The 17,047-nt window shown below is 51.1% G+C and overlaps 1 protein-coding gene across 1 annotated transcript; it reads right to left on the reverse strand.

The window, feature by feature from the left end:
- Window positions 1-543: 543 nt before the first annotated feature.
- LOC149428218 (aspartate aminotransferase, cytoplasmic-like) lies at window positions 544-7,088 on the reverse strand (the record flags this gene model as incomplete). Its single annotated transcript, XM_089667584.1, has 3 exons — window positions 6,882-7,088; window positions 2,643-2,824; window positions 544-667 (listed from the first exon to the last, which is right to left on the reverse strand). Coding segments are annotated over exons 1-3 (424 nt in total), but the record flags the coding sequence as incomplete, so codon positions are not given.
- Window positions 7,089-17,047: the final 9,959 nt, after the last annotated feature.

A 17,047-nucleotide genomic window follows, 5' to 3' on the forward strand; every position in this document is an offset into this window, starting at 1 on the left:
GAAAGTTTGGCTTTAGGGTCTCCTGCACCCCGCTAAGGATTGCCACCGTTGGGGAGGAGATAATGACAAGTTCCCGCTCCCAAGTCTGCTGCATAGTCTGGGCGATCAGCAGTGGAAGTTGTCCTCCTCCCTCTGGGACACGTGACAGGTCCCAGGAGACTATGGGGCCATTCACAAGGCGCAGAACTTCACGCACATGTGCAGTGGGCACCCGGGTGTGAAGCCACAAGCTGTCCCAGTCGGGTGCCCGGCAGCTGGGGGGGGGGGGGGGGGGGTCACAGCGATCACGGAGATCACTGGGGGCGTGCGGGAGGGGGCGTGCGGGAGGAGGTCATATGACGCCCATTTGGCTATAGCACGGCTGGCAAGTGGTTAATGTGGTATGTGGCACTGGGGGAGGGGGAGGGGTGGTCAACACGCAGGTTGATCATGTGTAACCCCATAACACGTTTACAGTCTGCCATCAAACACGCACACGGAAGCGTCCTTAGAGACGGAGGCTACATCACACACATTACAGAGGATAGAAGTGACGTGTCTCACCCCAGGAGGGGGAGGAGATGTAGATGGGGGTCGCAGTGTTGTTGGTTCCATTGTACCAGCGCCTCAGGAACTCGGCTCCAATGCGAAGAGCTCCGGTACCACCCAGGGACTGCACACCGCCAACCTACACAGGGAAACAAAAACACACACAGGAGCCACTTCAAGACTTTGAACATGGAATGTCCCAACCTTCATGTATAGGAGGACACGAGAGGAGACAGGTGCTGCCACCTTCCTGACATACAGTTGTAGTGCAGCCTGGGAGGTCCCCAACCTTCATGTATAGGACTATGGAGAGGAGACAGGTGCTGCCACCTTCCTGACATACAGTTCTAGTGCAGCCTGGGAGGTCCCCAACCTTCTATAGGAGGACACTGGAGAGGAGACAGGTGCTGTCACCTTCCTGACATACAGTTCTAGTGCAGCCTGGGAGGTCCCCAACCTTCATGTATAGGAGGACACGAGAGGAGACAGGTGCTGCCACCTTCCTGACATACAGTTGTAGTGCAGCCTGGGAGGTCCCCAACCTTCATGTATAGGACACTGGAGAGGAGACAGGTGCTGCCACCTTCCTGACACACAGTGTAGTGCAGCCTGGGAGGTCCCCCAACCTTCATGTATAGGAGGACACTGGAGAGGAGACAGGTGCTGCCACCTTCCTGACACACAGTTGTAGTGCAGCCTGGGAGGTCCCCCAACCTTCATGTATAGGACGACACTGGAGAGGAGACAGGTGCTGCCACCTTCCTGACATACAGTTGTAGTGCAGCCTGGGAGGTCCCCAACCTTCATGTATAGGACACTGGAGAGGAGACAGGTGCTGCCACCTTCCTGACATACAGTTGTAGTGCAGCCTGGGAGGTCCCCAACCTTAATGTATAGGAGGACACTGGAGAGGAGACAGGTGCTGCCACCTTCCTGACATACAGTTGTAGTGCAGCCTGGAGGTCCCCAACCTTCATGTATAGGACACTGGAGAGGAGACAGGTGCTGCACCTTCCTGACATACAGTTGTAGTGCAGCCTGGGAGGTCCCCAACCTTCATGTATAGGAGGACACTGGAGAGGAGACAGGTGCTGCCACCTTCCTGACATACAGTTGTAGTGCAGCCTGGGAGGTCCCCAACCTTCATGTATAGGACACTGGAGAGGAGACAGGTGCTGCCACCTTCCTGACATACAGTTCTAGTGCAGCCTGGGAGGTCCCCAACTTCCTACACAATCAGTAACACCAACTCCCAGGCCGTATACACTGGGGTGCCCCTTAGTTGGGTACACAGCCTGGCAAACGCTCGTCCTCACCCCAACTATCCATGGAGAAAGAAGATGGAGGCATAGGAGGGGGGTTATTGACCAAACCTGGAGAGTGCAGAATCTGGTGCAGCTCCACATAGAAACCAATCAGCTTCCAGGATTTATTGTGAAGGCTTCATTGGACAAGCTGAAGGTAGAAGCCGATTGGCTGCCATGCTCAGTTGCACCAGATTCTCCACTTTTAGTAAATCTCCCCCATATTATCAGCTCCTCCGTAAGTGACGCCTATTTGGAGCAGTAAATCTTCGCAGGGCCTTGGCTAGCAGTGAAGCTTCCCGGATGGAGGATTTCATGGCGTGCCTCCAGCTTCTCCCTAGTAAGTTGTATCATCCGTGTGGAGTTGCTGCGTCTTACCATCCTGGAAAGTTCTTTTCCTACAGCGAGGACTCGGGTCACACCAAGGCTGGGCCGATGACCACAATGTTCTTCGGGTGGAACAAGTGCTAACTAGAAGGAGGATGACAACACCCATCATTCATCACCCTGCAGGTTCTACATGGTGGCCAATCTCTGGTGTCCAACATTTTACAGCAGTGGTCTCCAAACTGTGGCCCTTTTCTTGCCTTTATCCGGCCCTTGGGGCATTATTCCTTACACTGACACCAACAATGGGGAACTATTCTCCCCCAAATCACAAAGATTGGGCATTGTATACTCCCACTGGGCACAGTCCGGTCCCCCTGAAGTCTGAAGGACACTAAACTGGCCCTTTAGAAGCTTGGAGACCCGTTTTAGAACGCAATGACCTGCAGAGGAGGAAGATGAAGGATACAATAGAAAAGTTACCCTGTCATCCTTGAAGGCCGGACTGTCCTCACCCAGAGCGATCCTGGAGGAGCTGGAGCGGAATTCGGGAAGTCCGAGGATGGGCAGGTACTCATGGTTCAGTGAGTGGTCATTGGCTATCTTCTGCTCCACCTTCTTCACCACCGGCAGGACCCAGGGCTGGGAGTCATCCGTGCGGTACGCTGGACAAAGATCAGACACAAAGATTAGAATGGAAAACAACGAGGATGGAAAACATCTGAAGGGTGCAGCTCTCCAATGTCCTCCCCACCGACAGGAGCGTTCTGATATCAGTTCACGATCAAAGATCAATTACCGGCAGAACTCCAAACCACGTCAGGTACAAAGTTCCATCACTCAACCTTGACCCCCCGTACACAACAACATATCCTGAGGGAACGTCTCACCACAGAGAACATGTCCTGAGGGAACGTCTCACCACAGAGAACATGTCCTGAGGGAACGTCTCACCACAGAGAACATGTCCTGAGGGAACGTCTCACCACAGAGAACATGTCCTGAGGGAACGTCTCACCACAGAGAACATGTCCTGAGGGAACGTCTCACCACAGAGAACATGTCCTGAGGGAACGTCTCACCACAGAGAACATGTCCTGAGGGAACGTCTCACCACAGAGAACATGTCCTGAGGGAACGTCTCGCCACAGAGAACCTGTCCCGAGGGAACGTCTCACCACAGAGAACTCGCCCAATGAAGGTCAGTCCAGCCAGAACCTGATGGCGGAGGTGGTTCAGCCGGATGAATCCCCCCCCCAGGCTAAGAACTGTCACAGATGTGTTCAAAGTATCTGGTTGTACGATCATTCATTGTATGTTGTCAGTAATTGGGTGAGATCAGCGATCATTCCCAGCCAGAGCGACGGGAGATCTGCAGGAGGAAACATTGTAATGGTGAAAGGTTTTGCCCAGGTAAAAAAAAAAAAAAAAAGGGGAAGGAAGAACCTCTCCCCCCCCCATTCCTCGCAGAGAAGAGAAGTTCTGCCTGTCGGTGATATATCACCATGACGACCCTCCCTACTCACCGCGGGGATCCCTTTATAGAACGCCAGCAGACAGGATTACATTTCCAGCATTCCTCCAGTACAGAGGACACGGTGACCCCCCCCTGAACCGCGTCTCCCAACACAAGAGCGTGCGCGCAGACCCCCCCCCCCCGCATCCCCCAACACAGAGCGCGCGCAGACCCCCCCCCCCCGCATCCCCCAACACAGAGCGCGCGCAGACCCCACCACCCCGCCGCGCCCCCCAACGCACGCAGACCCCCCCCGCCGCACCCCCCAACGCACGCAGACCCCCCCCGCCGCGCCCCCCAACGCACGCAGACCCCCCCGCCGCTCCCCCCAATGCACGCAGACCCCCCCGCCGCTCCCCCCAACGCACGCAGACCCCCCCCGCCGCGTCTCACAATGCACAGCGCACGCAGACCCCCCCATCACGCCCCCCAACGCAGAGCACGCGCAGACCTCCCGCCACGCCCCCCAACGCAGAGCACGAGCAGACCCCCCCCAACGCAGAGCATGCGCAGACCTCCCGCCGCCACCCCAACGCAGAGCGTGCGCAGACCCCCCGCTGCACCCCCCCCAACGCAGAGCACGCGCAGACCAACCACCGCATCCCCCAATGCAGAGCGCGCACAGACGCCATCGGCCCGCCAGCGTTGGAGACGCACAGAATTTCAGGCAATGCTAAAAAATCGTAGATATAGTGGCCAGGGAGGCCTGTGATTGGCCACAAATGTATTCTTCAGCAGGACAACCTCCCCCATCATCCAGCCAATGTCACCAAGAACTATACTCAATGTAAAGAACAAGGGGCCCTGGAGGTGATGGTTTGGCCCCCAAAAAGTCCTGATCTTCCCATCATGGAGTCTGTCTGGGGTGACATGAAGAGGCAGAAGGATTGGAGGCGACCGACATCCACAGAAGATCTGGGCTCAGTCCTCCGAGATGGACAGAGAGCGACCGACCTGCCCCTCAGTCCAGGCTGGGAGTCGTAGTCCCTCCCGTAGGCCCCTTCCCCCCCCCCATGCTGGGAGTCAGTTCCCCCGTAGGCCCCTCCCCCCCATGCTGGGAGTGGTAGTCCCCCGGTAGGCCCCTCCAATGCTGGGAGTAAGTCCCCCGGTAGGTCCCTCCCCCCCATGCTGGGAGTGGCAGTCCCCCCCCCCCCCATGCTGGGAGTGGCAGTCCCCCCCCCCCCATGCTGGGAGTGGCAGTCCCCTCCCCCCCCATGCTGGGAGTGGCAGTCCCCTCCCCCCCATGCTGGGAGTGGCAGTCCCCTCCCCCCCATGCTGGGAGCGGCAGTCCCTCGGTAGACCCTTTTCCCCCCATGCTGGGAGCTGTAGTCCACCGGTAGGCCCTTCCCCCGCATGCTGGGAGCTGTAGTCCCCCGGTAGGCCCTTCCCCCGCATGCTGGGAGCTGTAGTCCCCCGGTAGGCCCTTCCCCCGCATGCTGGGAGCTGTAGTCCCCCGGTAGGCCCTTCCCCCGCATGCTGGGAGCTGTAGTCCCCCGGTAGGCCCTTCCCCCGCATGCTGGGAGCTGTAGTCCCCCGGTAGGCCCTTCCCCCGCATGCTGGGAGCTGTAGTCCCCCGGTAGGCCCTTCCCCCGCATGCTGGGAGCTGTAGTCCCCCGGTAGGCCCCTCCCCCCGTGCAGGGAGCTGTAGTCCCCCGGTAGGCCCCTCCCCCCGTGCAGGGAGCTGTAGTCCCCCGGTAGGCCCCTCCCCCCGTGCAGGGAGCTGTAGGCCCCTCCCCCCCGTGCTGGGAGTTGTAGTCCCCCGGTAGGCCCTTCCCCCCCCCCCGTGCTGGGAGTTGTAGTCCCCCGGTAGGCCCCCTCCCCCCCGTGCAGGGAGTTGTAGTCCCCCGGTAGGCCCCCTCCCCCCGTGCAGGGAGTTGTAGTCCCCCGGTAGGCCCCCTCCCCCCCGTGCAGGGAGTTGTAGTCCCCCGGTAGGCCCCCTCCCCCCCGTGCAGGGAGTTGTAGTCCCCCGGTAGGCCCCTCCCCCCCGTGCAGGGAGTTGTAGTCCCCCGGTAGGCCCCTCCCCCCCGTGCAGGGAGTTGTAGTCCCCCGGTAAGCTCCTCCCCCCATGCTGGGAGTTGTAGTCCCCCGGTAAGTTCCTCCCCCCCCCCGTGCTGGGAGTTGTAGTCCCCCGGTAAGTTCCTCCCCCCCCGTGCTGGGAGTTGTAGTCCCCCGGTAAGTTCCTCCCCCCCCGTGCTGGGAGTTGTAGTCCCCCGGTAAGCTCCTCCCCCCCGTGCTGGGAGTTGTAGTCCCCCGGTAGGCCCCTCCCCCCCGTGCAGGGAGCTGTAGTCCCCCGGTAGGCCCCTCCCCCCCGTGCAGGGAGCTGTAGTCCCCCGGTAGGCCCCTCCCCCCCGTGCAGGGAGCTGTAGTCCCCCGGTAGGCCCCTCCCCCCCGTGCAGGGAGTTGTAGTCCCCCGGTAGGCCCCTCCCCCCGTGCAGGGAGTTGTAGTCCCCCGGTAGGCCCCTCCCCCCGTGCAGGGAGTTGTAGTCCCCCGGTAGGCCCCTCCCCCCCGTGCAGGGAGTTGTAGTCCCCCGGTAAGCTCCTCCCCCATGCTGGGAGTTGTAGTCCCCCGGTAGGCCCCTCCCCCCATGCTGGGAGTTGTAGTCCCCCGGCACCATGCTGGGAGTTGTAGTCCCCCTGTAGGCCCCTCCCCCCCATGCTGGGAGTTGTAGTCCCCCGGTAAGCTCCCCCCCCCCATGCTGGGAGTTGTAGTCCCCCGGTAAGCTCCTCCCCCCATGCTGGGAGTTGTAGTCCCCCGGTAAGCTCCTCCCCCCATGCTGGGAGTTGTAGTCCCCTCCCCCCATGCTGGGAATTGTAGTCCCCCGGTAAGACCCTCCCCCCCATGCTGGGAGTTGTAGTCCCCCGGTAGGCCCCTCCCCCCATGCTGGGAGTTGTAGTCCCCCGGTAGGCCCCTCCCCCCATGCTGGGAGTTGTAATCCCCCGGCACCATGCTGGGAGTTGTAGTCCCCCTGTAGGCCCCTCCCCCCCATGCTGGGAGTTGTAGTCCCCCGGTAGCCCCTCCCCCCATGCTGGGAGTTGTAGTCCCCCGGTAGCCCCTCCCCCCATGCTGGGAGTTGTAGTCCCCCGGCCCCATGCTGGGAGTTGTAGTCCCCCGGTAGGTCCCTCCCCCCCATGCTGGGAGTTGTAGTCCCCCCTGTAGGCCCCTCCCCCATGCTGGGAGTTGTAGTCCCCCGGTAGGCCGCACTCACCTCCCACTCCCAGGTTGACCTTGCGGGGGTCGCTGTCCGCTCGGAAGTCGGCGGTGAGTTTGAAGACGGCGACGGGCGGCGCCTGAGGGACGGCGGAGAAGATGGAACGTGCAGCCATAGTGATGACAGATCGGGGGACACTGAGCCCTCACCTTCACCTTCACCGGCTTATCACCGGGGGCGGGGACAGCACCGGCCAATCACTGATCGGGAAATAGACACCGCCTACCAACGGAGAGCGTCATCCCGCTGAGCGGGACCAGCTGTCATCTAGGACCAATCAGGAGAGAGAATGCAAATAATAGACTCGGCAGAATGATGCCATTGGGTCACTGGAGAGGAGTGTGTCCGACGGGGAGGAGTTTGGTGACCCCCTCCCTCCCGGCATTTCTATTCTAAGCTGACGGGACTGCGCATGCGCGGCCATCCTCGGCGCTCGACACGTGCTGCACCGACCTCCAGAGCAGGACACGGTGGGCGGGGCTCCGAGGGAGAGAAGGTTGCACGGCTTTCAATGGCGGAGTTCACACCAGTGCGCTCAGTTCCAGAATACAGTGCAACGCACTGCGCAGGACTGTACAGGAACGCCGGAGAACGCAGCCGACCCCAATATAGGGAGAAAATGCATCAAAAACGCAGCAGAACGCAGCCGGCCCCATTATAGGGAGAAAATGCATAAAAAACGCAGCAGAACGCAGCCGGCCCCATTATAGGGAGAAAATGCATAAAAAACGCAGCCGGCCCCATTATAGGGAGAAAATGCATAAAAAACGCAGCCGACCCCAATATAGGGAGAAAATGCAGCAAAAACGCAGCCGGCCCCAATATAGGGAGAAAATGCATCAAAAACGCAGCCGGCCCCAATATAGGGAGAAAATGCAGCAAAAACGCAGCCGACCCCAATATAGGGAGAAAATGCAGCAAAAACGCAGCCGACCCCAATATAGGGAGAAAATGCATCAAAAACGCAGCAGAACGCAGCCGGCCCCATTATAGGGAGAAAATGCATCAAAAACGCAGCAGAACGCAGCCGGCCCCAATATAGGGAGAAAATGCAGCAAAAACGCAGCCGACCCCAATATAGGGAGAAAATGCAGCAAAAACGCAGCCGACCCCAATATAGGGAGAAAATGCAACAAAAACACATCAGAACGTAGCCGGCCCCAATATAGGGAGAAAATGCATCAAAAACGCAGCCGACCCCAATATAGGGAGAAAACGCATCAAAAACAGTGGACTCCAGTATAATGGAAAAGGAGGGGAAAAAAACAGTGTGGTCAGTTCCAGAAAACAGTACAACACACCGCACAGAACTGTACGGGAACGCCGTCGCCATTTCAGAACGCAGCCGACCCCAGTATAGTGAGAAAAACAGGAAAAAAGAAGAAAAAATGATATTTTTACATATATTAGTAAATGTGCTCCAAAAATGTAGATTCCGTGTATTTTTAAAGACATCCAGGATATTTCAACATTTATTTTTAAAAATATATTTCGATATATATATATATACTGCATGTAGAAATGCTTTTTTATATATTACAAAATATATGAAAAATATTTTTAAAAATGTTGAAATATCCTGGATGTCTTTAAAAATACACGGAATCTACATTTTTGGAACGCATTTACTAATATATGTAAAAAAAAAATCTGAAGAATATATTTAAAAAATATTTTTCATATATTTTGTAATATATAAAAAACGCATTACAGTCTAAATATATTGAATACAGAAAAAAATTGTAGCATTTCAAATATATGGCATTATATGTGGGAAGAACGTTTGAAAAATATATTAAAAATATATTCTTCCATGTGGGAGCCCCACTCCGGAACCGCTCCAGAACTGCTTCGGAACTGCTCCGGATCCAGAACCGCTCCAGAACTGCTCCGGATCCGCTCCAGAACTGCTTCGGAACTGCTGCAGAACTGCTCCGGATCCAGAACTGCTCCGGATCCGCTCCAGAACTGCTTCGGAACAGCTCCAGAACTGCTCCGGATCCAGAACCGCTCCGGATCCGCTCCAGAACTGCTTCGGAACTGCTCCAGAACTGCTCCGGATCCAGAACCGCTCCAGAACTGCTTCGGAACAGCTCCAGAACTGCTCTGGATCCACCCCAGAACCGCTCCAGAACTGCTCCGGATCCGCTCCAGAACGGCTTCGGATCCGCTCCAGAACTGCTCCGGATCTGCTCCAGAACACCTGAAGCTTGAAATGTTGTAGCCAGATTGGCGCCTTTCGGAGGCAGCAGACAGTAGAAGCGCCTAGCAACAAATGATGTAACAGATGACAGTCTTCCCTATTGGCTGATACAAATACGCTGCAAGACAGAACACAGAGCCGCAGAAACGCGACGCACACGGAGGGAACATTTCCAGAAACGCTGAAGCCGGGAAAACACATTTATATTTCTGGAAAAAAAAACTGGAAATTTTCTGAAAAATTGAAAACATAAATTCAGTGCGGAGAAGGTTTACAAACTGAAAAGAGGCGACGAAGGAATGTCTTCCCGGCCAGCCTGACGGTCTGCATGAGAGCCGAGGACGCGGGGATCCAACACGGGACAAATGACAATCTGTGTTTTGCTTCGTTTCTCTCGAGGAGTTACATTCGTTGTTTGTTTTTCGGAATTCGTTTTGTTTATTCAAATTCAACTGAATTCCAAATTCAAAAATAATTCCAACGGGCTGCAAAATACTTCTCACAATCCACGATCCAGGATCCTTGTCTGTCATTGGTGGTAGGCGGCGATAGGAGGAGTTGTGCCACCAGATTGGAAATTTCTGTTTCAGCAAAACTTTCACAGTGCCTTTGTTGTCCACGACTCACGTCACGTATCACAGCTCACAATTTGTTGTGAAGTATTTTAGTATTTTCTAATCTATTCTATTCTTTTCTATTCTAATGTATTCTGTTCAAAATCCGAATTTCGGAAGGCAGTAATATTCTATTTTATTCTATTGTTTTTCTATACTATCCTATTCAATTCTTTGATTCTCTATTCTAATCTATTCTTTTCTATTCTAATGTTTGATTTTCTCTTCTATTCTGATTGATTCTTTTCTATTCCTTTATTTTCTATTCTATTTTGTTCTGTTTTACTCTGTTATTTTCTACTGTATTCTGTTCTATTCTTTTATTTTCTACTGTATTCTTTTCTATTCATTTCTATAATTTTATATTCTATTCTAATGTATTCTGTTCAAATTCATTCTATTCGAAATTCAAATTTCGGAAAGCAGTAATAGTCTATTTTATTCTATTGTTTTTCTATACTATCCTATTCAATTGTTTGATTTTCTATGCCAATCTATTCTATTTTTTTCTATTCTAATGTTTGATTTTCTCTTCCATTCTAATTGATTCTATTCTATTCCTTTATTTTCTATTCTATGTTGTTCTGTTTTACTCTGTTATTTTCTACTTTATTCTGTTCTATTTTCTATTCTGCTCTTTTTTCTCTGTTCTTTTCTATTCTCTATTCGCAGTCTCCGCTCTAATTCATCCCAAAGGTGTTCTATGGGGTTGAGGTCAGGACTCTGTGCAGGACAGTCAAGTTCCTCCACCCCAAACTGGCTCCTCCATGTCTTTATGGACCTTGCTTTGTGCACTGGTGGGCAGTCATGTTGGAACAGGAAGGGGCCATCCCCAAACTCCTCCCACAAAGTTGGGGGCATGAAATTGTCCAAAATGTCACCTTATTGGAACTAGGGGGCCAAGCCCAACCCCTGAAAAACAACCCCACACCATAATCCCCCTCCACCAAACTGTACACTTGGCACAATGCAGTCAGGCAAGTATTGTTCTCCTGGCCACCGCCAAACCCAGACACGTCCATCGGATTGCCAGACAGAGAAGCGTGATTGGTCACTCCAGAGAACACGTCTCCTCTGCTCTAGAGTCCAGTGGCGGCGTGCTTTACACCACGGCATCGGACACTTTGCATTGCACTTGGTGATGGAAGGCTTGGATGCAGCTGCTCGGCCATGGAAACCCATTCCATGAAGCTCTCTACGCACTGATGTTGGGCTCATCTGAAGGCCACACCAAGTTTGGAGGTCTTTAGCTACTTGATTGGGAGGGGATTGAAGCACCTGAATCACATGATATGGAGGGGATTGGAACACCTGAATCACATGATTGGGAGGGGATTGGAACACCTGAATCACATGATATGGAGGGGATTGGAACACCTGAATCACATAATACGGAGGGGATTGGAACACCTGAATCACATGATATGGAGGGGATTGGAACAACTGAATCACATGATACGGAGGGGATTGGAACACCTGAATCACATGATACGGAGGGGATTGGAACACCTGAATCACATGATACGGAGGGGATTGGAATACCTGAATCACATGATATGGAGGGGATTGGAACACCTGAATCACATGATATGGAGGGGATTGGAACAACTGAATCACATGATACGGAGGGGATTGGAACACCTGAATCACATGATACGGAGGGGATTGGAACACCTGAATCACATGATACGGAGGGGATTGGAATACCTGAATCACATGATATGGAGGGGATTGGAATACCTGAATCACATGATATAGAGGGGATTGGAACACCTGAATCACATGATATGAAGGGGATTGGAACACCTGAATCACATGATACGGAGGGGATTGGAATACCTGAATCACATGATACGGAGGGGATTGGAACACCTGAATCACATGATACGGAGGGGATTGGAATACCTGAATCACATGATACGGAGGGGATTGGAATACCTGAATCACATGATATAGAGGGGATTGGAACACCTGAATCACATGATATGAAGGGGATTGGAACACCTGAATCACATGATACGGAGGGGATTGGAATACCTGAATCACATGATATGGAGGGGATTGGAATACCTGAATCACATGATATAGAGGGGATTGGAATACCTGAATCACATGATATAGAGGTTGGGGGACAATACTTTGGCAATAGGGTGTATTTCATTGCACCACCACCAGGTGTACTCTCACCTTAGTGTTCGGTCTGTAAGCACTACACAGTGGCTGAGTGGTTAGCACTTCCGCCTGGCAGTATTCGGGTCATTGGTTTAAATCCCAACCACGGCACCACCTGCATGGAGTTTGTATGTTCTCCCTGTGCCCACGTGGGTTTTCTCTGGGTACTCCAGTTTCCTCCCACACTCCAAAGACATGCTAGTAGGTGAATTGTCCCTAGTATGTGTATGTATGAATGTGAGTTAGGGACTAGAGATGAGCGAATTATTCAAAAATTCGATTCGGCTGATTCGCCGAATTTGCGGGAGAAATTTGATTCGATGCGAATTTAACTTATAAAAGGGTTTCTAGGCTTCAGAGAGCCTTTATATTAGTGCTGAACACTGTACCTTTAATTTAAATGCCCTTGGAGTCTGCTGGGGAAGAGAAATAATACTGACAGTCAGTATGACATGCAGATGAGTGCCGTCCATCTTAGAATCACCGCACACTTCACTCATTTGGGCAGTCACGGGGCACGAAGAAGAAGAAGGAGAAGAATGAAAAGAAGAATGAAAAGAAGAAGAAGAATGAAAAGAAGAAGAAGAATGAAAAGAAGAAGAAGAATGAATAGAAGAATGAAAAGAAGAATGAGAAGAATGAAAAGAAGAAGAAGAATGAGAAGAATGAAGAGAAGAAGAATGAAAAGAAGAAGAAGAATGAATAGAAGAATGAGAAGAATGAAAAGAAGAAGAAGAATGAAAAGAAGAAGAATGAAAAGAAGAAGAAGAATGAAAAGAAGAATGAGAAGAATGAAGAGAAGAATGAAAAGAAGAAGAATGAAAAGAAGAAGAATGAAAAGAAGAAGAAGAATGAAAAGAAGAAGAATGAAAAGAAGAATGAACTATATTACTATATCAGTCTCTAATGGATGCTGGAGAGTTAAACCCCCTAACACCTGCTGTGCCCATTATGAGGGGTTCCCACCATCCCTGTGCTGAGGTTCTGGGTATGCACACCTGCTGTGCCCATTATGAGGGGTTCCCACCATCCCTGTGCTGAGGTTCCAGGTCTGCACACCTGCTGCGCCCATTATGAGAAGTTCCCACCATCCCTGTGCTGAGTTCCTGGGTCTGTACACCTACTCTGCCCATTAGGAGGAGTTCCCACCATCCCTGTGCTAAATTCCTGGGTCTGTACACCTGCTGTTCCCATTATGAGGGGTTTCTACCATCCCTGTGCTGAGGTCCCAGGTCTGCACACCTGCTGCGCCCATTACTAGGGGTTCCCACCATCCCTGTGCTGAGGTTCTGGGTATGCACACCTGCTGTGCTCATTATGAGGGGTTCCCACCATCCCTGTGCTGAATTCCTGGGTCTGTATGTACACCTGCTGTGTCCATTGTGAGGGATTCCCACCATTCCTGCACTGAGTACCTGAGTCTGTACACCTGCCAAAAGAAAGTTTCAGGATTTTGAAGGAGCAAAATACAGTAATACTGGAACAAAAATGAGCTGCGTGGTGGAGTTGCCAGAAGAAGAAGAAGAAGAATGAAAAGAAGAATGAAAAGAAGAAGAATGAAAAGAAGAAGAAAAAGAATGAAAAGAAGAATGAGAAGAAGAAGAATGAAAAGAAGAATGAGAAGAATGAAAAGAAGAATGAGAAGAATGAAAAGAAGAATGAAAAGAAGAAGAAGAAGAATGAAAAGAAGAAGAAGAAGAATGAAAAGAAGAAGAATGAAAAGAAGAATGAGAAGAATGAAAAGAAGAAGAATGAAAAGAAGAAGACGAATGAAAAGAAGAATGAGAAGAAGAATGAGAAGAATGAAAAGAAGAATGAGAAGAAAGAAGAAGAAGAAGAATGAAAAGAAGAAGAAGAAGAATGAAAAGAAGAAGAATGAGAAGAATGAAAAGAAGAAGAAGAAGAATGAAAAGAAGAATGAATAGAAGAATGAGAAGAATGAAAAGAAGAATGAAAATAAGAAGTATTCCAGTACAGCGAAAAGTGTCCCTGCAGAGAGCTCCGCTATTTCTGACAGTTCTCTGACAGTTCCTTCACATTTACAGCGGTTGAAACATTGTATCTATTTGTTTCCATTTAGGATACAGATGTTTTTATTCGGAAACAAATAGATACAATGTTTCAACCGCTGTAAATGTGAAGGAACTGTCAGAGAACTGTCAGAAATAGCGGAGCTCTCTGCAGGGACACTTTTTGCCGGCTGATCGGGGAAAATCCGATTCGCGCACCCGAAGTTGGCTAATATTCGGATTCGGCACGAATCGAATTTTTCCTGAAATTTGAAACGAATTCCACTTCGCCTGGTTCGATTCGCTCATCTCTATTAGGGACCTTAGATTGTACGCTCCTCGGGGGCGGGGCCTGATGTGACTGTACAATATATATGTAAAGTTCTGTGTACAGTTGCAAGAAAAAGTATGTGAACCCCTTGGGATTACATGGAGTTTTGCATGAATTGGGCATAAAATGTGCTCTGAACGTCATCTAAGTCACAACAATAGAAGAACACAGTCTGCTGAACATAATACTACACAAACATTAGATGTTGCCATGGTTTCATTGCACATAACATGTAAACATTCACAGTGCAGGGAGGAAAAAGTATGTGAGGCCCTAGCTTAATGACTTCTCCCAGAGCTGATTGGAGCCAGGAGTGAGCCAACCTTGACTCCAATCAGTGTGATGATATTGGATGTGTTGCTGACACCTGTTTTGGGTTTAGTGGTTTCAAGAAGCACTGTCTGATGTGAACCATGCCTCGCAGAAAAGAGCTCTCAGAAGACCTACCATCAAGAATTGTTGACTTGCATGAAGCTGGAAAGGGTTACAAAAGTATCTCCTTGAGCCTTGATGTTCCTGTGTCCACGGTAAGACAGACTGTCTACAAATGGAGAAAGTTTAGCACTGTTGCTACTCTCCCTAGGCGTGGTCGTCCTGTAAAAATGACTGCAAGAGCACAGCGCAGAATGCTGCATGAGGTAAAGAAGAATCCCAGAGTGTCAGCTAAAGACCTACAGAAATCTCTGGCACATGCTAACATTTTGTTGACACATCTACAATCAGGAAAACATTAAACCAGAATGGAGTACATGGGAGGACACCACGGAGGAAGCCATTGCTGGCCAAAAAGAAGATTGCAGCACGTTTGAAGTTTGTAAAAGAGCCCCTGGATGTTCCACAGCACTACTGGCAGAATATACTGAGGACAGATGACACCAAGATTGAGTTGTTTGGGAAGAACACACAACACTATGTGTGGAGAAAAAAAGGCCCAGCACACCAACATCAAAACCTCATCCCCACTGTGAAACATGGCGGAGGGAGCATCATGGTTTGGGGCTGCTTTGCTGCCTCAGGGCTGGACGGATTGTTGTCATTGATGGGAAAATGAATTCCAGAGTTTATCAAGACATTTGGCAGGAAAACGTACGACCATCTGTCCGCCAACTGAAGCTCCGCAGAGGATGGGTGATGCAACAGGACAATGATGACCCAAAGCATACAAGTCATTCAACAAAACAATGGCTGCAACAGCACAGAATACGCCTTCTGGAGTGGCCCAGTCAGAGTCCTGACCTCAACCCCATTGAAATGCTGTGGCATGACCTTAAGAGAGCGATTCACACCAGACATCCCAAGAATATTGCTACACTGAAACAGTTTTGTGAAGAGGAGTGGTCCAAAATGACTCCAGATCGTTGTGCAGGTCTGATCTGCAACTACAGGAAACGTTTGGTTGAGGTTATTGCTGCCAAAGGAGGGTCAACCAGTTATTAAGTCCAAAGGTTCACATACTTTTTCCTCCCTGCACTGTGAATGTTTACATGTTATGTGCAATGAAACCATGGCAACATCTAATGTTTGTGTAGTATTATGTTCAGCAGACTGTGTTCTTCTATTGTTGTGACTTAGATGACGTTCAGAGCACATTTTATGCCCAATTCATGCAAAACTCCACGGAATCCCAAGGGGTTCACATACTTTTTCTTGCAACTGTAAGTTGATGACTCTATATAAGCGTCGGAAATAAATAAGGACTATGTGTCCCTATAACGGGACCGGCTCTCCTTTCCACCCGGGGCCACAGCTTCAACCTCCTCCAACAAACTGCATTGCCTGCAAAGAAATACTCTGACCAGTTCTCAGATGTAGGAGGTGCTGAGCCAAATATTCAGCCTGTAGAACATGTGGAACCTCTCCAGGGACTTTTGGAATCTCTCCAGGAACACACGTGGAACCTCTCCAGGAATTCGTGGAACCTCTCCAGGAACTCGTGAAACCTCTCCAGGAACTCGTGGAACCTCTCCAGGAACACGCACGGTACCTCTCCAGAAACACACATGGAACCTCACCAGGAACTCGTGGAACCTCTCCAGGAACACGCATGGTACCTCTCCAGGATCACGCACGGAACCTCTCCAGGAACACTCGTGGAACCTCTCCAGGAACACGTGGAACCTCTCCAGGAACTCGTGGAACCTCTCCAGGAACACGCACGGTACCTCTCCAGGAACACGCACGGTACTTCTCCAGGAACACACGTGGAACCTCACCAGGAACACGCACGGTACCTCTCCAGGAACACGTGTGGAACCTCTCCAGGAACACACACGGAACCTCTCCTAGAACACACGCGGAACCTCTTCAGGAACACACGTGGAACCTCTCCAGGAATTCGTGGAATCTCTCCGGGAACACTCGTGGAACCTCTCCAGGAATTCGTGGAACCTCTCCGGGAACACGCGCAGTACCTCTCCGGGAACACGCACGGAACCTCTCCAGGAACACTCGTGGAACCTCTCCAGGAACACGTGGAACCTCTCCGGGAACACGCGCAGTACCTCTCCGGGAACACGCACGGAACCTCTCCAGGAACACTCGTGGAACCTCTCCAGGAACACGTGGAACCTCTCCGGGAACATGCGCGGTACCTTTCCAGGGTGAGGCTGTGCAATGTCAGGCCACGTGCAGCATTCCGTAAGGACGTAGTGACATCATCCAAGCCCCGCCCCCAGGAACGCTGGAAATTTTCATTTCAGACGTATTTGGTCATCGAAGAATTTCATTTCCCATCTTCAGCATTTGTTTTGTACATTCGTTGTTCCGGCTGAATTTACAAAATGTCACATTGTTTTCCGGAAGATTTCTATCTTTTCGATATATTTTGAATCAGA

This window comes from Staurois parvus, unplaced genomic scaffold (genome assembly GCF_062004578.1).
Source record: "Staurois parvus isolate SC_StPar_1 unplaced genomic scaffold, SC_StPar_1.0 ptg003393l, whole genome shotgun sequence".
In the NCBI taxonomy this organism is placed as follows: Eukaryota; Metazoa; Chordata; class Amphibia; order Anura; family Ranidae; genus Staurois; species Staurois parvus.